The sequence below is a fragment of the Aulostomus chinensis genome, chromosome 10 (genome assembly GCF_037954235.1).
Source record: "Aulostomus chinensis isolate RoL2024-O1b breed Wild chromosome 10, RoL_Achi_v1.0, whole genome shotgun sequence".
NCBI lineage: Eukaryota > Metazoa > Chordata > Actinopteri > Syngnathiformes > Aulostomidae > Aulostomus > Aulostomus chinensis.
Genome location: NC_141329.1, coordinates 5,360,760 through 5,384,529, shown reverse-complemented (window position 1 = coordinate 5,384,529; position 23,770 = coordinate 5,360,760). Strand labels below are relative to the sequence as shown.

At 41.7% G+C, this 23,770-nt stretch overlaps 1 protein-coding gene across 1 annotated transcript in view; it reads left to right on the top strand.

Moving 5' to 3' along the window:
* The first annotated feature begins 405 nt into the window (after positions 1–405).
* The window catches only part of pdgfd (platelet derived growth factor d), a 52,935-nt gene continuing 29,570 nt past the window's right edge, over positions 406–23,770 (top strand). Inside the window, exon 1 of the mRNA XM_086215732.1 lies at positions 406–889. Coding sequence (XP_086071858.1) covers positions 772–889 — 118 coding nt within the window. The 5' untranslated portion in view covers positions 406–771. The remainder of the gene's footprint in view (positions 890–23,770) is intronic.

Sequence of the window (23,770 nt, the reverse complement as noted above, 5' to 3'; positions counted from 1 at the left end):
ATATATAATGAACAATGAAGGCTCTTGTGTGTGTGTGTGTGTGTGTGTGTGTGTGTGTGTGTGTGTGTGTGTGTGTGTGTCTGTAGTGCCCACCAAACCGACTTATTAAGTCATTCCCTCTCTTTTGAGAATAGATAGATAGATAGATAGATAGATAGATAGATAGATAGATAGATAGATAGATAGATGGACAGATAGATAGATAGATAGATAGATAGATAGATAGATAGATAGATAGATAGATAGATAGATAGATAGATAACCGACGTGGAACAAATCGTTTTTCCCTCTCTGACCTCCCGCTCTACTCCACACACCCACTTTTCTCTCTCTCTCTCTCTCTCTCTCTCACTCACTCAATTACGCACACACACACACACACGGCTGCTAGTGTGAGCGCGCACTCTGTAAAGTTTGATGCGCCGACTGTCTCTGACGCGTCAGGCAGCAACTGTAAACTATTCGGGATATTTCTCAGTAACTGAACAGAATTCAGTTGCTTCAGAGCGATAAGCAGTCGGGCGCCCATAATCTCATGTCTGACCGTGAGCGGAGCTATATTATCCCCCACGTGCGCTCACTTGTTTCGGAGTTTTACTCTGAACTTTCAGAGGGAGTTTACGTGGATATTCAGGCCACTTTGGCACAAGACGGAACATCGTGCGCGCCGGTATCTGCTCAGGCGTCAACAAGTAGAGTTTTCCTCTCAGTCAGTGGAAAGTGCGTGGAAGACATTTACTCAAACTTTGTTTTCACAAGTTTACGGTCACAATGAGAAGACCAGCGGTTTTACAGATGTGGATGGTTTTAATTGTGGGGATCACAGCCGGAGTGGTGACGGCTGAAGTGCCCACCGCTAAAGTCATGAGGGGAAACTTGAGGAGAGACGGTGAGATGCCTTCATTACTATTTCATTCTTTTGTTGTTAATTGGGTTTCCTCCAGAAATGTGCGTTTTTGTGTTTTTTTTTGGAGCCTTATTTTCACTGTATGCCTTTCCATTATGATATTTTAATGTAATTTCACAGCTTTATTGCTGACTTGTGATTATCAATTTAGTATTTGATAAAGGAAGTAATTGGAAATAGACTTTTTAATAGTAAAAGTCCAGTTGTAAGGCTCAGAGAGAATTAGAGTGAAAGTTGTAAATCCAGGGCAGGATAAACTCTTAAATATCTCACATTTCTGTTTTATAAAGTTGAAAACAGTTAGGCCTATTTATGAAAGCAAAGCAGGCATGTCTCAGTCATCTGGGGTTCAGTGTGTGTGTGTGTGTGTGTGTGTGTGTGTGTGTGTGTGTGTGTGTGTGTGTGTGTGTGTGTGTGTGTGTGTGCCTACATGAGCTTGCTTGTCTGACTTCCTGCAGGTGCACCATGCTTACTTTTCACTTGGACCTGAGGCTAAAGTCTCGGTGCTACAGTACCTTTGATTACACACACAGATACACACCGAGGCACACACTCAGCTGCAGGGTTGCTTTTGGCAGGGAAACATGAAAATACCACTGTATTAGGTTCGAACCTGGATAACAGCCCCGCAGGCCTGTTCCAACTCACTGGCCTGTGTGTGTTTATGAAAAAAACATGGAGGCGTTGATCATAAGTGTAAGTGGCTTATATTTTCATGACCTCTACTTTCAGTGATCTCTGCTTAGTCATGCATCAGATAAACCTCTCTGGGTCAATGTATAGAACAGAATGCACTCAAACAAGTGGGTGGTTAATGGCAGTACACATGTTTTTATTGTTATTTGTAGTTGAACCAGCACAGAGGAGCCTAATGTCATGTAAGCACAACATCTCTCATGTCTGTTCACTTGAAGCTGAGTGCAGAAATGTCTGTGATTGATAGATAATAATCGGTCAAGGCCAGTTGTTTGTCTTCTGGCATTAGAAACACATGATTGGTCTAAGATATAAATGTTTCAACTTTGACTCGACGATGTGCAGACAGCTCAGATCTTTTTTGATGAGTATAAAACTATGGCCTTAGAATTTTTTTTTTTTAAGAAATGTTTTGTTTTTGCTTCCTTTCCCCCTGTGCTAAAACACTCATATTGATTTTCTGAATAATTCAATTTATCATGTTGTCAAAAATCCCAGAATCCCAGAAAAGTCCCAGAATGCACTGTACTTAAAGGAACAAGACAATTTTGGGAGGTTAATATGATCATTGTCCATGCTGTCCAGAGTCAAACCAAGACGTAGATTCTCTTCTCTCCGCTTCATTAGGGAGCAGAGACTCAGGGGAGACAAGCTAAATGCTAGTTAGCTTAGCATGATGAATGATAGATAGATAGATAGATAGATAGACAGATAGATAGATAGATAGATAGATAGATAGATTACTTTATCCATCCCCTAAGGGAAATTCTGTATTGGAATAGTAGTGGATGGGCAGGTTAACATCAAGTCACCACTAATGTCAAACCTGCATTCATAACGAAAGTGTTGTTTGTAAAATTTGTTTTGAAATAACCATTTAAAATCACAAGAAACTGTAACTTTAGAATCATGACACAGTCAGAGCTTCTTCACTGATGGGACTATCGTTTTTGTAAGGCTCCCTTGTAACTTTGTACAAAAACCCTCAACGTTTATTGATGAAATGTGACTGCTGCTGCTAGTTGTGGCTGACTTTGTAACAGTATTAGGAAGACTGGATGCAGACAAACAAATATTAATGACGTTTTATGGAGGTATGCTAGCATTCCTATCCATTACCATTCATTGCGCTAAGCTAGTTGCTGTCCACTGGTCTCTTTGGATCTGAGCTCCCTAATGCAACACAGAGGAGAAAACTTGATCCATCTTATTGACTGTTTTTTTCTTCTTATGTTACCAAGTTGCCATGGCCCTTAAGAATTTATTTAAATTGTTAAATATTGCATCATAGCAAAGGAACAAAAAAGAGACTTTCCATCTTTCAGACTCATCCAACAGTGGGACCTCTTTGTGATTATGTCTTTTTAGAAATGATAAGTTTAGTGCTTTCACTGAAGGAAACATTAAACATGCACGTATGCCTAGATTTAGTTTGGAGACTTCTTAGATTTCTGTTTTCTTTAAAACAATAAGGTGGTTAATGACTCTGCTTCAGGAGTTTACTGTCATAGGGAGCGTCGCAGCTCTTCACTGAAAATCCCCTCGACACTGTTATCACGCGGCTTTTATGTTCTAAAGATGTGAAATCAGATTGATTCACTCAAAGAGAATTTTTTTTTTGTTCTCCTGATGATCTTTGGTTTCAAAGGCGCTGAGGTGCTTTGATAGCTGCCACTGAGACACTCTGGCTGTTGTGCTGCAGTCTCACGACGGGCTCCTATATATTCACTTGTGCATAACAGTAGTTAGACATTGGCACGATCACCCAGACAGACCCACTGACTGGGCCATAGCCAGCCCTCTGGGCTTGAAGGGTAAAGTGAATTTCTGAACAATGCACTGATGTCATTCTTAATGATGTTCATAGCAACTGAGATTGTTATGCAGCACATTTTGAAAACAAAAAGTTTGACTGCCTGGAGAGTTGTTGACAAGTTTGTTTCATTGTCCTTTCCACATGCATCTGCAAATTATTCGAAGAAACTGGGTCCTTGAATGTTCAAAAACCAGAAAAAGATACAAAGCAAGTGATGTATCAAAAAAGCCCTCTTGAAATCAAGAGCCCTGATTCCATATGTGTCATAATATAATATCCAGAGTAATACATACTCAAAACTATCAGGGTTTTTCCTTTTAGTGCCTTTTTATTAATTCATTTTCACCAGTGAATCTGGGTGCTTTTATCATAGCCTACTCTGCATTTGTGTGATGTAAAAGTCTTAGAAAGAAAATGCTGACATCAGCCGTACTTGAACAGCTATAATATTTTATTCTGACAGCTTTATATCCCCGTCTATTAACATTCTTTCTGTTAGTGTGTCATTATGAGGCTGCAACTATGAATCCATCTGATGTGTCCAGTCACAGTTTGTTCAAAACCACTGTTGGAAAACAAAATCCAAGCACACCTCCACACTCGAGGTTGTTATTGTGAGTGTGAGAGAATGTGTGAAATACTCACACGTTGTTATCTTTTTCAACCCTGTTGACTCTAAGATTAACCAGAGTAATGCAGTGAGAATACTTACGCACATTTCACACTCTGCATGTGAAAGTTCACATTCACACACAGCAGACATGTTACGGTAATATGCAAACACGGGTGGATCACGCCGTCTAACTTAGATTAGTGCGGGCGCGCTTTAGTCATGCTGTTGCTTGGTCTCCTGCAGGGACCCTGACCCCCAACGTGCAGTCACGAAAGCATAGAGTGTAACTGACATTGCTGAACAGAGAATATAACTTGTACTCCTTGTAGTGTCAGACTCACAATATGGTTTTTTTTTAAGTGCCTGCCATATTTTTTCTAATTCCTCTTATTCTTTCTTCCAATAAGTCTTCTCTTATCAGTAGCCTTTCTCTCTCAGTGCCATCTTATCAGTCTCTGCCTCGCTACGTATCACTCCATCTCGCCAGATCCTCCTCTTTCAATCTCTCCCGTTCTCATTTCTTTCTTTATCTTCCCATCTTCCCCCATCTGTTTCAGCTCTTTTTAATCAAAAGCTATTTCACCCTGTCAGCTCTCTGAGCAAATATAATGTGGCAAACAGTGCCATGAACACGCATGCAGGTGCGCTCAAACACTCCGCTCAAGGACAGTACATCGAGTCAACCTTTGCAGACGCAGACATTGGGAATACATTGTCACACATGCATGTGGAAATAATGGCACAGACATGGAGAAATGAGCAGGAAAATAGGTGTTTACACAGCAATACACACATCCACAGGTGCAGACATGCTCTCTTATGATATGAGTGGACGTGATGTCATGGTCCTTGACTGTGTCTGAGAACAGAAGCTGACTTTGTCTTCAATATAGATGCCAGAAAGTACATACTTGAACTCTTCCTTCCCTTTTTAAGCTTAGAGAAAATATGTCTGGAGCACCTAAGCATCCAAACATGTCTGACACAACATTCTCACCTCAACGTCTGCAGTCCCCAGAATACAACAGCACGTCTGCTAATCTCTGATACGTTACATCTCAGTGTTTCTGGAAGGAAAATGATGCTACATGACAACATGACCAGCAGCCCTGGTCTAAGAGGCAGGCTGAGGTGGTCCTTTCTCCAACCAACATGGGACTTTTTTTTTGCTTTTGTGCCAAAACCTTAAATATAGCAGTGACATCATTTTCAAGGTGACTTTAATTTACTGAGTTTAATTTATCGATATACTTATAGATATGTTTCAGAATGTTTAGATACACATTGGAACTTGAAATGTAAATAACATGATTTTTGATTATTAAATATTTCATCAAGACAGTAGTAATTATTAATAAAAGTATGATTTGATACAATTTTTAAAAAAGATTTATGGACTCCACCACTGCAGCCTCAATGTGTGGATGCATTTACAAGCTAACTCAACAGAAGGTCCCTGTTTCCTGAGAAAATAACGAAACTATTCAGACAAGAGACAAAAAAGGCGTCCTATGTTTTATATCCAGCGTTTGACTGGAAGTTAATCTGAATTGGACTTTAAATTGATTTTATAGTACAAGGGTCAATGTATTAAGTTAGTATTGTAATAGAAAAACAAACAAGAATGTTTCAGATTAAAAATTTCACAAGTAACTGTGATTGTTAAAATAACAATAGGTAGAGTTGTATGTGTTTTTGTCTTGTTTGTTTTTTTAATTTATTTATTTAGTTGACTTGGGTTGCAGAAACGCCCAGAATTCTGGGTTGGTTTTCAAAGTCAATTAAAGACCTCATAAATAATGCAATGATCTCAGCTACAGTCTATTTAGGATCTTAAGACCCACAGAAATCCTGAATCTGAATCCTCTTTGTAGATTGAGAAATGAACCTGGTCATTCTGTGCTGAAGCATCACGCCAAACTGGTCTGTGGCTCTGATGAATTGATCGAAGACCCAAATTAGTCCCAAATGTTTTTGTGTCACCGTATTAGACAGTTGAGGGTGAGTGCGGGAAGGAGTGTCACTGAGGTTATTGGAATCCATGAGTCAGTCACAGGACACCCGACATTAAACTACTCCACACCCGCCCACCCAGGCCGACACACGCGCACGCGCACGCACACACACACATACACACACAAAGGCCCACACAATCACAGGATCTCCCTTTCTAGGGAATCCCCCAATAAACACTTGTCATCTCAAATGCACACACACACACAGACCCACTTTTGTTACACAAATAACATGACACAAAGCTACCCCACCTCCCCATGTTTTGGCAGACGGTTCTTTCCTCTTTCCAGAGAAAATAGGGTGGTGGCCACTTGGAAAGCCTGTTTTGGAGTGTGTGTGTGTGTGTGTGTGTGTGTGTGTGTGTGTGTGTGTGTGTGTGTGTGTGTGTGTGTGTGTGCGCGTGTGTGTGTATGCGTATATGTATGGGCAAAAAGAGAAGCAAAGAGTGGGATGATGACTTGGAAATTGAGTGGAGGAAGGTATAGGGCCATATGGGGCGCGGATTTTAAGAGGAGGCAGGGGCAGAAGTGAAAGTTTAGAAGGGGGATTATAAGAGTTAGAGGACACAGGGAGAGGAGAGGGAAAAGGTGTGTGGAGTGAGATATGCCAAGTTAAAAGACCTGTCCCCTTACTTTTCTGCCCTGTCAGCTTCGAGAAAGATAGTAAGAGCCAAATGGACAGAGTATAAAAGAGGAGATTGGGCTGGAGGATTCAGGTGAGGGAGGTGTGCATGGTGCTTCTCGAGTGGAAGTTCTGGACCGATTCGCAGTGTCAGCACATTATCTGATGTCTGATCAAGACTTGGAAAAAAAAAAGTTTCAGATTAAAAATCTGCACTCAGGCTTTTTTTAGTTCTTTGCCTTAATGGGATTATTTTAAAGAACAATGAATTTGCTGAAATGATCCAAATATATAGAATATCACTGTATTAATCCTTTTATGAACCACACTGATGTGAATTCATGTGACAGACATTATTACTTATTAAAATTAATCCACTTATAATGGGGAGTGTTAGATAATAAAAGCAAAGAATTAAGAGTATAGGCTGTGCAGAAGGTTGATGCTAGTTATTGTAATTGGAACTGCCGGAGTGCGTGGCTCTGCATCAAAATGTCTTCTCTGTCTGATTCAAATCATGTAACCTTTAAAGAAAGGGAACAAGTCATTTTCCTTTCAAATGAACAGTAGAACTCAAATTAATTTAATATACTTCAGGGCTTTGCTGCTACAACCATGTACATGTTATCACAATGAATTTGGGACTACCGTTAAAGTCCTTGAATCAGTGTTATGCCAAATCTGTAAGCATTTAGCTTTTCCCCAAAGTTGCCACTTACAACCACAGCTGTTTTCTGACATCTCTTTCACTTGTTTGTTCATGCAAACTTGTCGGCAACTGTGCAGAGTCACTCATCCCTGCTGATTTATACTGGCTGTAAGAACTCAAATTACAAGCAAATGAAAGCCCTCTGAAATTGACCTAAGTTGGGGATACAGTGGGGACAATTAAAAGTACAGGATGGAAAGAAAAAGAGACTCCTAGTAGAGTGTAGTCCTGAGCAGTGCCAGTGGATGCAGATAACAGCCGGGCAGGAAAATGAGATGGCGTGAAAGAAGAAGATGGAGGTTGCATGTTAAGAGACAGGATGAGAGGGACACAAGAAGCAATGAAAAGAAGTTCATTAGGCCAGTGGATGAAAGAGGAGACAAGATGAAATGAATACCAAATGACGTGCAAGAGAATAAATACTGCAAAGAAATGCAAGCTTTGGTAGAGGAAGGGAGAGGGAAGTAATGAACAGGACTAGGGAAAGAGTGAGAAAAAACAAGCGGAGAGTTGTAATTGAAGGGGAGATGACAGGTTGAACAGGGTAAAACAAAGTAGAGGTGGAGGAGGGGAAAGGTGGTGTAGTCTGCCAATATGAGAGAAATGGGAGTGGAGGGGTGCTGAATAAGCAGTGAGAGGAGAGAGAGAAAAGTAATTTGTGAACACACAGGCACAGAGGAGCTACGCAGCACCTCAAAAGTGTTAGAAACATGGATGTATAAGAGTGAATGACCGGATATTAACAGGAAGAAAATAGAATGTGAAGCTTGAGAAGGATGTGGATGAGCTGGTTAGTGAGCATCTCCCAGAGGGTTCACTCACTCTGAGTTAATTTGGCTCAGCTGTAGATGCACAAACCGCTGGAGGTGTGTCAGAGATACTGAGATATGTAGAGGATGATGATGTTTATCTGTGTGTCTGGAGTCAGTGTTTGTACTTGGGTGTGCAAAACTAAGTGCAATTTCCTTGTCTGTTTTGCAGCAAAACAAACTACAAAGCACTTACACTTGGGTCCTAATTAAAGCTACAAGCAGCAACAAACTGACCCTTGCACACCCACCCCCATGCACGTTGCAGTGTGTAGCTGTTCCAGAGATCAAGGGGGCGCTGTGGTGCAAATATCACTTCCTGCATCCACTAGCTGGACAACAGATATCATGTTCCTGTGCATCATGTGACCATGATGCAGTTTAACTTTGACGTAAATTAAAAGATGTATGTCACATCAGGTTTACTTCCTGTACCCATGAGGTGATGCTACGAAACTATGACTGTGACAGCTTAACGTGACGTTTGTAAAAAATCAGACAACGTGGAGTCAAGTTAATACTGTGTCCTGTTACTGCCACATCGCCATGGTAACCCTTCTTTACAAAAACTGACAGTCTTCATAGTAACCAATGACTCATGTGATAAAGATTTTTGGACCAAATTTGAGCTAGATTAAGAAGATTTATTATTAGGAGTAGAGCTGGGTATCACCACTGACCTCCCGATACGATACGATTTCGATACACTGGGTCCCAAGTCGATACAATTTCCAATACGATTCATACAATATACAGTACGATATTTTAGTTACAATACCAATTTTGCTTTGGTAATGGAAGAGATTCTCAAAGGACTATTGCTGTAAATTCAATTGTAAAAGTAACCCTCTAACCTGCTGCATAATTAAATATTAATATTTACATTGTGAACTGACCATTAAACAATAGTTATACAACATCATGCACTTTTTATTTAAATATATGACCGACTGTCATTCAAAACAAAAGGGCAACTTAGACTTCCACAAACTGTCAGCAGCTCAGCAAGATGACTCGCGGTGTGGCGAGCTTCAATCGCCCGCGTTTGTAAAACGTGGGACAAGAGGGACCAGTTACTGTCAGTGTACTGAGAGGTGATGGTCAAGTAGGAGTCCATAGCTCTGCTTGTCCAGCTGTCGCAAGTGATGGCAACTCTCTCTGCCGATTTCATTGCAGTTGCGACGTTGTTTTTAACATCTCTGTACATCTTTGGGATTGTGACTTGACTCAGTTGTTTCCGTGTCGGTAGCACATAGCGTGGTTCCAGTGTCTGGACGAGGTGTCTGAAGCCTACATTTTCTACCACACAGGATGGTCTGAGATCCTTGAAGATAAAAATTGCCAGAGCCGAAGTGATGTTCTCTGCACATGGAGGCGTGGATGGAAACTTCATCCCAAGTGCTTTCTCCAGCGAGGGTTGTTGCAGTGACTTGTAGTTTCCTGGTTGTTGAGTGTACTCTGGGTGATGCCTAGTCAAATGGCTCCGGATATTAGTTGTATTTCCATTGTACTTAACCTCTACTTTGCACATTTTGCGCACAGCATTATTTTTGTCAAGTTGGGCGCAGTTTTCTTGCTTCTTAAAGCCGAAGTGCTGCCAGACATCGGCTCTTAAATTTGCCGGAGATTAAAGTTGCGCTTCCACCATCTTGTTGTTGTCTGATTGGGGGCACAAGGCCTGGATCTCGCGACATCTGATAATCTGACTGCAATAACATTGCACTACGCACTAAATCACGCCAGACTAAAGGGGCAAACAAAAATAAAAAAATAAACGGGTAAAATCAAACGCATTTTAAAAAGATGTATCGATAATCTTTCCTACAAATGTATATCGATAAAATATCTGTATATAGACATTTTAACCCACCTCTTATTAGGAGTGGCAGCACGGTAGTGCAGTGGTTAGCACCATCACCTCACAGCAAGAAGGTTCCGGGTTTGAGTCCTGGCTTGGGCACAGGATCTTTCTGTGTGGAGTCTGCATGTTCTCCCCGTGCCTGTGTGGGTTCTCTCTGGTACTCCAGCTTCCTCCCACAGTCCAAAGACATCAAGAGGGGACGAGGCTGATTGCTACTGTAAATTGACTGTAGGTGTGACTGTGAATGTGAATGGTTGTTTGTCTCTATGTGTTGCCCCTGTGATGGACTGGGGACCTGTCCAGGGTGAAGCCCGCCTCTCGCCTGTAGCTGCTGGGATAGGCTCCACCCCCCCGCAGCCCTTAACAGGAATAAGCGGAAGAAAATGGATGGATGGATTATTAGGAGTACATTTTTTTTTAAAAACCGCATATCTTTCCATGTTGCTACCTGGTGGTTCTACAAGCCATCCTCCTAAAAATATTTCAACAGGTTTTGCCTGGCTTATACTTCACCTCCCCACCATTTCTGTTGAAAGTCAGCCTCATAGTTTTTGTGTCATCCTGCTGACTGATCCACAAACAAAGAGACACCACTGATAACGTGACCTCCTTGGGTTGGAGGTAACTACACAGCAGTGAACGAGACTTAAATAAGGGCTTATTTATCCACCAGTTCCGTTTACACACACACACACACACACACACACACACACACACACACACACATACACACACACACACCATTTCTTGGAAAGTGGCTCCTGGATTAAACTACAAACACTGGTGAAATATTAAAGGGAAAGGCAACAAAACGCATCTTCACAAGGTTTAGTAGCACCATGAGCTGCCAGAACAGCTTAAAAATGACATTACTAGTGTATAACAGTGGCACAGTAGCTGCAGCTGCTGTGTTAATTACACTGATATCCCTCTGGCAAAGTGTTGCATTGAAGCAGGCTCTCTGAGGGGGATGTAGGGGAAATAAAAAGGATCCCAGTGCAGCTATTTGGCAGTTATTTAGGCCAAAGCTTGATAATAACAGAAAGCCAAATGATCTGTATCAAGCTGTAGGCAAAGTCTACAAAAGCAAAGGAAACAGTGAGTTAATTTCTGGAGTTGCGAAAACAATTCTCAACAATTTTGCATTAATTTTCTACGCAAATTAATCAACACGCTCTAAACATCTTTGTCGAGATCTTGCGACTGTCTGTGGTCTGGTATTATTCCTCTGCCTAATGGAGCTCGGTAGATTTCAGCAAGTTTTTTCTCTGCTCCCAGAAATATGCCTGGACCTGACCTGAGCCTACTCAGCCTGAGGCTTGCTTTCAAATGGCTCCTGCTCCTCAGCGATTAGTGAAATAACTACCTTGTAAATGGGATCCTCCTGTGTCATCGAAGCGTGCTAGGTGGTGGAGGTGGACAGCATTACCAACAGGGACTTCAATTTGACTTATTCGCCTTTCTGTGTCATTATCTATGGGTACATTTGCAATTTGGCAGTGATGGAGGTGTTAACATGAGGGATGGTAGTGATGCTACGCTAGTTTAATTAATTAAATTCATGAAGTGGACTGTGTCTATACTCTTTCACAGGTATGTTTAAGAATGTAACTGCTGCACCTGAACATTGTGCTGCACTCACAACTGTTCATAATGGCCTCTTCCATGTCCTAGCTCCAGCTATGCATCCGCTGTTGGCTCTGAGTCCAGGAGGAGGGAATACATTACTAGTTTCTCTCTGTTGTACTATGTTAAATCCTGCAGGCGAGTGATGAGATCCAGGCCAAACACCAATTCTTTCTCGTTATAATTATTTGTATCTCACTTAAATGAAGTTGGCATACAAGTGGGAATATCCCCGCATTTGATAATACTTGGAGCTGGGAAAAAAAATGTCTTCCGCCGTGAAAAAAAACCTAACAGATCAGTCACTGAAGTGGCGAGGGTCAGCCGACCCTGAGTTCACCTCCCTGACATGACATCACGTGTGAGAGGGCACACAATGAGATGGTTTAGCAGATTGTATTGTATTGTTATTATGATGCCATGTAGGTGTGATCTCAGGGCTTTGCTGTAGAAGAGCTAATTATCATTTCCCATGTAAAACAGTGGTTATGTACAGTATATTAGTCAAATTCATCTGAGTTGTTGAGATCAAGTTAAAGTCTCTAGGTCTCACGTTATGAACACAGAGTCAAAGTCAAGTGAAACCTTTTATAACGTAGTCAAGCAAATCCTCAAAACTTCCACCTGAGTCAAAAATTCTCTCATTCTTCACAATCCATTCGGACAAAGTGAAGGTAACCATCAAATATCACTCAGCAGTGTGAATGAAACACTTTCATTGCCTTTCAAACACCTTTGAAACATTTCACAACCCAGGATATTAAAACATCAAACATCTACTTTAAATATCGTCTGACAAAAACATGATCTAAAATGGCGCACTATTATTTTTTGGGTTCCACTTCAGAGTGACACCTCACAGATGCTTGTGGGAAGTTTTCTTAAGAAAAAAGTTGATGTTTTCATTGAAACTGTATCGAACGAGAAATTCAGGAAAAAGCCAGGATGCCATCAGGTTTGTGCTTCCAGGGCTAAGTGAGGGCGAGAACATGACAAATGTCAGAAGTGACGCTGCAGAAAAATGAGAGCAGGAGCCACTCTCACCCCAGGAGATTCGCCCCTGCTGAAGGAAGGAGATAAACGCTCTGTGTATTTATGTTGTGTGTTTTATATGTGTGTGTGTTGTTTGTGTGTGTGCGTGTGTGTCTGAGAGGGGGAGAGTTTGACAAATCCTCTAGTGCACTGTGAGAGCTATGTCTTTGTTACTCTGACAATAGTGCTCTGACACAAATGAAAAAGATTCTTTCTCCTCCCCTGTCAAACACTTTTATCTCTCCCTCTCCAACTGTCAGCGTTTCTCTCTGTATTTCTTTCTCCCTCTCTCTCTCTCTCTGATTCTCCATTTGTGTATCTCAGCATTTCTCCATCTGTCTCTCCCCCCTGTCTCCTCTTGTCTTCATTAGCTTCCCCTCTGCTGTTTCCATTTCATCATTAACTCTCTCTGAATTGGGTATCCGAGCAGCAGAGGGGGTGGAGGTGAGAGCTGCAAGTGCAGAGAGAGAAGAAGAGAATACAAACACAGTGAGAGAGATGGGGAAAGTAGGATAGCGGACTAGAAGAGGAGACGAGGATAGGAGGTGAGAAGGAGGCATTGTTAGGGTGAAGGTGAAAAAGAAGCTAGAATAAATAAAGGAGAGAGAAGAATATTACAGAAGCTGGAGGATAAGTGATCCCAATGGAAGATGGAAGGCCAAATACATACTGACCATGACCACACACACGCGCACACACACACACACACACACACACACACACACACACACACACACAGAAAAACACAGGCACGAATACATGAAAACACATGCAGGTGATGCAGGTGCACATTTCCTAACACAGACACACACACACACACACAAATGCACATATGCATAAACACACATACACTGCTGATGTGAAACAGACAGACTGGGTGCAGGATGTCTGTCAAAACATCAGCATCTGCTCAGCATCACGCACTGCACTCAGCAAACTCACACACACACACACGCACATATATATAAATATACGTCTTGCAAACAGTGTCCAAGCAGCCGAGAGAGATTGAGTTTGATAGTTGATAACTTGTGCAACCCAAGACCCCAGCTGGGGCTTCAACAAAACACACACACATCCATAAACACACAGAAGTTATATCAAATGATTTTTTTTAACAAAGCCATTTTTAGAAATCTTCAAATCACAGGAACATGATTAGGAAATTGCACGCAAATGCCTTGACACTGACTATCTGTTTAAGACCATAGATATGTGTAGATACAGTATGTCTTTTTATCAGTGGACATTTACTTAAGTATAAATGTGTGTGTGTGTGTGTGTGTGTGTGTGTGTGTGTGTTTTGTGTGTGTGGTGCAGGAATAATTGATTATCTTCATGAGCCCTGCTGTTCAAACTGCAGTAGCTGTCAGCAGGAGCCAACTGCTACTCTAACAAGCCCTTCAAAACTCACACACACACACATACACACATACACACACACATGCACTATTTACTCTCACATGGCACACACATTATCAAATTTGCCCCTCGTGTAGAAAGAGCACAGACTCACTTAAACATGAACACAGAGTTGTAGCTCAATAAATCTTAGACGCATGCGGTCTTTTTGATGTTTGCTTTTAAAATGAGGGAGACATCTGAAGAAGCATATATTAGACAGAAGCAAATATTATATATACCATTATCCAAGCATAAAACAATATTTAAAACTGAAAATATTTCTTATTTCAAGTGATCGCTTTAAATTCAGCTGTAAGTGCTTTGGTTTGATTTGTTCACAGTAGAAATCTTTAAAACTGAGCCCCAACACTGGCCTCAGCCTCTCCTCATCTCACCTTTAAACCTAAAAACTGAATGGTTTTACAGTAAATCACGAAGATGATACAGAGATTAGGCGAGTCCCCACAACACCGGTAATAACACACACACACACACACACATACACACACACACAAAGAGGATATTGCTAATGAAGTGTTAGTAAATACACTCTATCATGGTGTGTGAGGTTACACTGGGACACACCCCTCTCATCCCTCTTCCCGTGCCTCTCTCTCTCTCTCCCTCTCTCTTTCTCCGGTCCCTCCCTCAAACACTCCTCACAATCTGTTCTTACAACTTCAGCCAACTTCACACACACACACACCCTCCTGCGTTCTCCTCTTGTTTTCCGTCCTTGCTGTGGAGAAGGAGAGGAGTTTTTGTCTCCTCTCTTGTATCTATTACTCTTTCCCCCACCATGCTTTCCTCTCTGTCTCACTGCTTCCTCTTCTCTCTTCATATGTTTCAGGGAATTAGGTTTTCTGGTCTTAGATTGTATAGTGAAACACTGTCCCAACTCTCACTGCCTTGCCCAGCATGTGTGCATGTGGGAGTATATAACACTGTGAGTGCTACATTAATATGCAAATGTCTCTTTATTTTTAATTCTCATGCGCTGCTGGTTCTGTATGAAATAGCGTAATACCATTAATTAATTGTTCAACTTAAATATCTTAACAGATGGTAGCATAAGTCTTAGAAATACGTGTAAACATGAAGCAATATCTGATTTTAAACAAGAAAGGAACACACACACACACACACACACACACACACACACACAAATACACACACACATCACCTACCTTTTCTAAGGCCAGTGGAAAAATGACTACGTCCACACATTTATACCAAAATGCCCCTAAAAGGCTCCCTCCCCATGGACACTCCATTTTAGTTGTTGTGGTACAGACATGGTTCTATTTATATACATCACTTGTTATCTGTCCCCAAATAGAATTTAACCCACTGCAACGATGAATTGTTAGAACAGGAAGCCTTGAGTTTGACCAAAATAGTAAGACTCATTCATGAAATGCTCACGTGTAAAAATGTGGTCTTACATGACTGTTTTTTGAGCCCTAATTTCAGTCTTACAGGCAGGAGACAAAGCCTGGTGCTTCCGTAATTGTTTGCTCCAGACATCTATTGCACATTAGAAGTCTTTGCAGAGTTGTTATCTATTATTACATTATATTTCAGTACAAATAATTTGCATCAATGAGAAAAAAATAGAATCACAAAAACATGATAGGGTCTTCGCTTCGCCTGAAGTACCTTCAGGCTCAGGCCCTAATTAGATTGTACAATATTAATGGGTTACGCAAACAAGTGACACTACAGATTTGACAGAATCTCCAAGATAAAGAGGAATCAGAAATAAAAATATCATTAATTTAGCTTTTAGCCAGACCAATATCCGATAGCAAAATTGAATGCAGGCATCCAATTTGCACTCACGTAAGGAAGGAAATAGATTTCACACATTTACTCTATACTTTTGTCTTTGTAGAGATGGAAATTACAGTAAATTGCAAAAAAATCTCATCTGTGTACCTTTAAATTTGTCCTGCATAGTTTCCGTCTTGCACTGCACTTGTTTAGTCAAGTCAGATATACTCTTTTGTACGGAGGTGTTCCTTTATGCATTTCTGTATAGGAGAATATTTGAACATGATTTAATTTCCTTAGTTTATTCATCTATTCTCTTGCCTGACATTTTTTGCTCCCCGCTACATCCATGCACCAGCAGTTCTCTCTCTCTCTCTCTCTCTCTCTCTCTCTCTCTCTCTCTCTCTCTATGTGTTTGTCATTGTCTCTGTATGTGCGTATATACATTAATATGTATAATTTGTTGTCTATGCGGACATTGGAGCAGCCATACGTCTGCTTGTGTGTGGCTGTGCGTTTGTGTATCACGGCTGCCAGAGTCGTTCAGCCACCACGTCTCCACTGACCTGTCCTCGGCGCTGACTCAGCGAGTGTTAGTCTCCTTTGCATTATTCAGCAAGCTTAGGCAAGGTGTTAAACAGGAGCACATCACAGCAGAGGACAGCAGCATGCTAAGTAGACTGGCGCAGGAAAAGGAGAATGGAAAGATGTTAGCTTACTGTTGAAACAATGCCGAAGCTTTTTACATTCACACTAGTTCAACTAGGATTTTGTGGATCAACATCTGGATCTGAAGGATCTGAAATAGAGGTTGCCGTGCATTGTAAAGTTCTTTAATTTGGGGGTTGTATCCAAAATGATGCTTGAGATGCCAAGGGACACATTCCACACTCTCTGATGTCCGATACAAATACATACGCCCCAGTTGCATCCTCCCTTAAGAGTCTTCTTCTGGGAAAAAAAAAAGTGAGAAATCAAGAAATAAGATGACCTTTATCTTTCATCTTTTTTATGCACTGACATTCCACAGTGGTTGGCAAAGTGCAGCTCACCCTTCTTCTTCTATCCATTAGGCTAATTTGTACCCATCAACAGGTGTTGTGTCATTGATGCAGGAGAGACACTTGTACAAGCTAAGTGGATGCTAATGCCAATCAAAGGCCCAAAAGGACCATTGAGACTCGCAGCTGAAGATATGAGGACTAGCTTGAAAGCTTCAGAAATATTTTAATGTATTGTGACTCACAGCTTTTCATTTGTGTCCTTGCTTTCATGGTGACTTTGAAATAGATAAGGAAAAAAAAAAAAGAAAAGCAGGAATTTGTAACAAATTGGCACACATCACAAGTGACACAGCTCCACAACTGCACGCGTGACTTAACAGATGCACGCAAGGCAGTTTGTATCGTTGCATATTTATGAGTTCACTCAGACGGGCTCTTTGTTGCAGCCTATGTAGCGTTTGATGTGTTCAGGTGAACTTTTTATTCAGTCATAGACGAGGCAGTGTCTCCGTGGCTTTCATCACTCACACTTTCACTGTAAAATCTGACGATCTATGAAAAAAATTTCAATGTAACCAACTGACTTGAAAGGGAATACAACTATTAGTCTAGCTATTTACCACTGCTACCAATAGTAAATGAACTGTATTCATATGGCACCTTTTTAGCTTAGCGGTACTGTAATGTTGCCTCACTCACACACACACAAACTCACACACACAATTGGTGAAGGCTGCCATCCAAGGTTCCTACCTACTAATCAAGAGCAATTAGGGGGTTAACGTCTTGCTGAAAGTCACTTCAACGCTGCTCCTGCTACAGTAGTTTTCCACCTCAAATCTCTGTCTCAGCTCCGTCTGTCTCCACATTACTCGATCACTGTCTCTCTTTCACTATCTTCCTCTTCGGCATAATTCTCAGCCTTCCTTTAATTTCATTTTGTCCTTCCTCCAAGCTTCTGCTTGTCTGTCTTCCTGTCTAGTGTGTAGTCATTTTCCAAATGAAAGAGTGTGACACGTTGTAGGCTGTGGTTGTTCGTGAGTGTGTGGCTGCATCTTGTGTGTGTACTCAGAGTGTGATTTACAAAGAAGGTAGCTCATTCCAGAAGCAGCTCCCGGACAGTGTTGGGGACCTTCAAATGTGTCCTGCCAGTGAAGCAGAGCTCATAGGCAGAGTTCAGCTACGGGATTTTTATGAGATCATAGTGATTCTGCAAAAAATATGTGTTTTGGCTGTGGTTCAACTTCACCAGAGATAAACTCTTAAGCTATTACTCAAAAAATATGACTCACAACCATGAAATCCAGCATTGCCCCGGGAGCAGGAACTTTGGATGCCAGTTTTTGCGTCTTTATTCACATGTAGAAAAAAATCATGTCAATAACAATAACAAATCATGAAAAGAGATTTACAAAAGACAAACTGTGCTTCAGGCTGGATGGCATTTTTACTCTTTTTTGCTCCAAAATTTATTCTGGTTTTTCAAAAATGCAAGATCAGATGTGAGCCCTGTAGAGGTACAGGTTGTCAGTAGTAACCATGCCAAAAATCTCATTCTCAGCTCTTTTTTTATTCATGCATGATTGAGGAGAGCACACACACACCCACACACACATCATAAGCTTTCTTGATATGCAAAATTAAGTTTGAGTGACATGTGAAAAACTGTGCCAAAAATAGATATAAACTTTTTTTAAGTGTCTTAAAGAACGGAAGATTTACTTTTCATGAAGAGTCAAGTTCAGATATAAAGTTGATGAACACAAAGTAAATTCATTTAATCATTTGTTTTATGTGTTAGTTGAATATATTGTTGCATTCAATGCAAATCTGTATTCTCTCCAAGATTGTCCCTGTGGTTTAAACTCTAAAAAATCTAGTTTACACCATCTGGCCAACCGACATCTTGCACACCGGCTAGAAAACTCAGCCTGGTGACATGAGTGCACCTCATGTGATTGAGGCGGAACATGTCACATCTGCACTGGCTTGATGAAGCCTGTCCCTGAGAGAACTAAGTCAACAGTGTTTGGTGCTATTGTGGCTGTTTGTTTAACCTCTTCTGTCCGTGTCACAGGACATCCCTTTGTGTCAGCCTCAATGGGAACTCACACATCACATAAATATACACACACGCACACATACACATTCACCAAAAAAAAAATAAAAAATACAAGAAAGGCATGTGCTCACCCAAACACCCACATAGCATACACACCCCTTTCTCTGGCACCTTCTCGCACTCAAAATATTCACCCAAGCCCTCCACCCACCCCACAAACACAGAAACACACACACACACACACACACAAAGACACACAGGGTGTAACCTGTCCTGTAGTTGGAGAGTGATGCTGGACTGAACACCCTACAGTTTTTGGATTACACTAAAATTGTCGGCCTGGCAGGAGGTTACAGGGACAAGTGGTAGGTCATGACGGGCATATTTTTACTGTCAGGGAGGAGAGTTGAAGCAAAAATTGTGTGTGTGTGTGTGTGTGCGTGCGTGCGTGCGTGCGTGCGTGCGTGCGTGCATGTGTGTGTGTGTGTGTGTGCCTGCGCACATGTACAGTACAATAATAAAAATATGCATCCACTAATGGAGAGGACTTGAATTTTTATTGATTCGCTCATCATCATTCATTCACCAAGTGTTTTAATGTCTAATTATCCATAACTGTTAAGTGATCATTTGTCATAATATGCCACCAACAACATAAATCAGTATGTGGCAAATGAATCAAACGCTTATTGATGAAAACAGCCAGATATCGTCAGTGCTCGTTACCTTCTCACTGCAGCTCTGTGGCCATCAGGCTAATGCAGCATGTGTGTTTTGTCCAACAGAAGGGACGTAATACATGCAGTGTGCTCCTTCTGTAACTGTGTATATATAGGTCTTCTTTGTCTATAATTCATGGATATGTACACCCCAGCTGCCTAGGCATGTATGTAATTCTCAGCTGAATGCTTCTGTGGCCTGACTATTGCACTGGACTCTCTTACTCCTCCTCCTTTCAAACATGTTTTTCCTTCTTGATCATGACTTTGTTTCTTAGAGTGGAAAATAATGGAAAGGTCCCTGCTGTCTGGATTCTATATTCCGCCTTACTCACCCCACCATTGCTCCACTCCTGCATGGCAGTTCCTCATACTTCTCCAAAACACATGCAGACACTTGACATCACAAAGTGACGGAGACTAATTTTGTCTGGAAGCACAGGTGGTGCTGCTGTAAAGTAATATTCTGAAAGAAAAGAGCTAATATCAGGCAGCAGGAGTGATGGTTCAAATGCATTTGGTGCCCTAGGCCAGATCCCACCAGGACCCCCACCACCATCACCGCCACCACCACCTCTGAAAGCAGGCCACAACACACTCAGCGATGTGGCGCCTATGGTTTGCTCCTCTTTAACTCTAGTTTTACATCGTATGAAAAAAATGTGCATGCTCTAACTTTTGAAATAACCATCCAAAAGAACAGAAAAATATTGCACAGATTGGTCAGACAATTTATCAGTGGCACAGGTGAAACACCAAATTGAGCACCCTGATGTCACAGGGTTCCAAAGATCTGCAAACATCCAACCTGATAAACTGACTTAATGGCTTGAACCCAACCTGCAACCCTCAAAGTGCCAAATTTCTGCTTTATTTATACGTATTGATCTATGCTTTTTTATTGAAATATCAGCATTGTCAAGAACCACCTTTGTCAGCAGAAACATACCGGGAAATATTCTGATGTCTCATGATAAACACACAGTTTGACATCAGACCAATGACTATAAATATCCCGACGTGTAAGTCCTGGCCCCTCCTGGCTCGTAATCCTGTGTAATTACTTTTTGTAAGTACAACAGAAACCGGGTGTGAGTAGGATCTTTGTCCCCGCCTCCGTGGTTTAAATGAACAAACAAATTATTCCAAACCACCCTTTTGTTGATTAGGCTAAACAAGTAACTCTTCATTAAAGTCATGAACTCGGTCTCTTTGTCTTTCTCTCCCTCACATCACACACACACACACACACACACACACACACACACACACACACACAGACACCAATTCATTCAGTCGTTTGACCTGTTAAAAGAAACTTTTTTGCAGTACAGAAAAGGGGCACTGTGATCGCAGGTTGCATGAGATTGAGAAGTATGTCTTTATGTGTGTGTGAGTGTACTGGCACCCCAATCACGACCGAGAGTGCACACAAAGGGTACACCCCCAAAAACTGCTGCCTGAGGCATTCGTCTAGGTTGCCTCTTCCAGAAATAGGACAGAGGAAGTAAGGGAGACGAAAGTGACACACTATTGTTGTTCTCTTGTTTGTTTTACTTTTTAGACAATTTTTAACGTATTACCGCAGCTTTGGCATGATCCCAGAGGCATAAAATATCCTCAGATGTGGCAATCGGTATCAGTGGTTGATATGCATAAAGCTGAGAAAGAAAAATAGAGCGTCTGGGATTCTGATGTGGTAAGAAAGAAAAGGAGACAGATGAGGTAGAGAAGATGGTGCAGGATGGAGAACTTGTAGGAAGAGCAGCAAAGAAGAATAAGGAAAGACGTGGAGCAAGTGGCGATGCTGACCAAAGCTGACACCCCTCGGCATGCAGCGTTCACCCCCCAGGGTGTGTGTGTGTGTGTGTGTGTGTGTGTGTGTGTGTGTGTGCACGCGCGCGAGTGTGTGTGTCTTTTTCATGCCTCTGTGCTTGTGTGAGCGTGACTGAGAAACAAGGGAGAATATTTTTAAAGCTGATTTGTCATGAGAGAGTGGCAAAACAGTGGAGCCAGCACAGGCTTTGATAAGCAGCACAGCAATGCAATTCACATGCACACACACAAAAACACACACACACGCCAGCGCGCGCACACACACACACACGCACGCACACACACACACACACACAGAAGCAGGCCTTGAGCTAACATTTAGCCAGATGGAAAAAGCTTTTTCTCATGGGTAGAAACACTCTGAGGGACACAAGCACATTGGCTACCAATACACACACACACAGACCCACATATAGTGAAGCATAGATGCATGGAGTAGCTACACAACCAATGACATAAACACACATTTAGACTTGCACACACACACACAGAAACACACACTGTTTAGTAGCATTTTTGCAGCTAATGGGAAATGTTTTACACTCTGATGGTAAACACAGATGATTAAACAACTTGACAGATTACTGAGAAGAGCATCACATGATGCAGTGAGAACCACACTGCCAACAACAACAACAATAATCCATCCATCCATCCATTTTCTTCCGCTTATCCTTTTTTTAAGGGTCGCGGGCAGGGGCTGGAACCTATTCCAGCAGCCTTGGGTAGAGAGGCGGGGTTCACCCTGGACAGGTCGCCAGTCCATCGCTGGGCCAGCACATATAGACAGACAACCGCTTGCACAAAGTGTGAAGCAACTGAATGACCAGTTGAAACATTTTTGTCTGACCAGAGACCTGCTGTGCATCAGGAGCTCTTCAAGAGCAATAATAATTTGGATTCTCAGGCAGAATAACACTCATGAACATGCAAATAAATGTTACTGTATCTTTATCTTCATGATATTGATATTCACAGCTAATGAACAGCAGCTGTGAACATACCGTTCCTGTCCTTTGCCTTGTAAAGCTATCTTTAACCTTTATGCAGGGTCGTGATTGGGTTCCTTACTTCATGTGATGCAAACTAATGCAAACCTAGTTATTCAAGTCTACCTGTGGACTACTGTTATCCTCGCAGAACTCACCTCTGCCCATATCCACACAGTAGAAATCATCCCTTTTATGAACAGAAACTGGGAATGCCACCAAGATCGAGGACAACAGCATCACGTATCTCTAGGGAGGTTTTTTGTTTTTTTGCAGCTGAAAGTGAATTCATACATACAATATGTTAGCTAGCACTGTGGCTAGGGAGAATCCATTTTGAGAAGATGAAAGTCAGACAGGATGTGTTAGACAGGGGATGCCAGATGTAGGAAACGGGGTTGCCTTGTTATAGGTAATGTCCTGTGGGAGTGTGTGTCTGTGCAAAAATGTATCATCTGCAAGCTGTCTCTCAGGAAACACACAGGTTTGCTTGCACACAGTTGCCTGCATGAAAAAGGAGTGAAACGTAATAAAGTGTCTGCATACCTACGACTTCACCAAAGTCAACTTTAAATGAAGAGAGAAGTAAGATTATCTTGATGATTTTCTGGAGACTTCAGTATTTGTTAGGTGTGATGCCCGCTGGTTGCTGAGTGATCAAAGTGTGATTGGCACTCGGATCAGAAATAGATCTCAGAGCCATGAAGAACATCACACCCTGGCACTGGAGGTGGGAGAGCCAAGTTTCATTAGTGAGAATTTACCCACATACATCCTGGCAGACAAGCGCCCATGCAAACACACACACACACACACACACACACACACACACACACACACACACACACACACACACACACACACACACAAATCATTCAATCAAGAACTTCTTTTCAGAACGTGGCATATGCATAAACACACTGTCATTGGTCCTTCCACTCTCACTCTCACACACACACACACACACACACACACACACACACACACACACAAAGTCACTGAGCATCATCGTTGTGGTTATTTCAGTGTCAGATCAGGAGTCTGAAAGCTTAATTGCCAGTGTCAGACAATCTGCAAGTGTGTGCGTGAGTGTGTGTGTGTGTGTGTGTGTTAGTGTGTTAGCAGAGTGACTCAGACTGATATCAGACCTCCTGACATCATTTTATTTCCTGAGACTGCAGAACTTAAACTTTCTGTCAAGTTTGACATAAGAGAAATATGACACATGAACGCAGGTCCTGGAAAACACAGATTCGTGTGTGGCTTGGATGGTGATG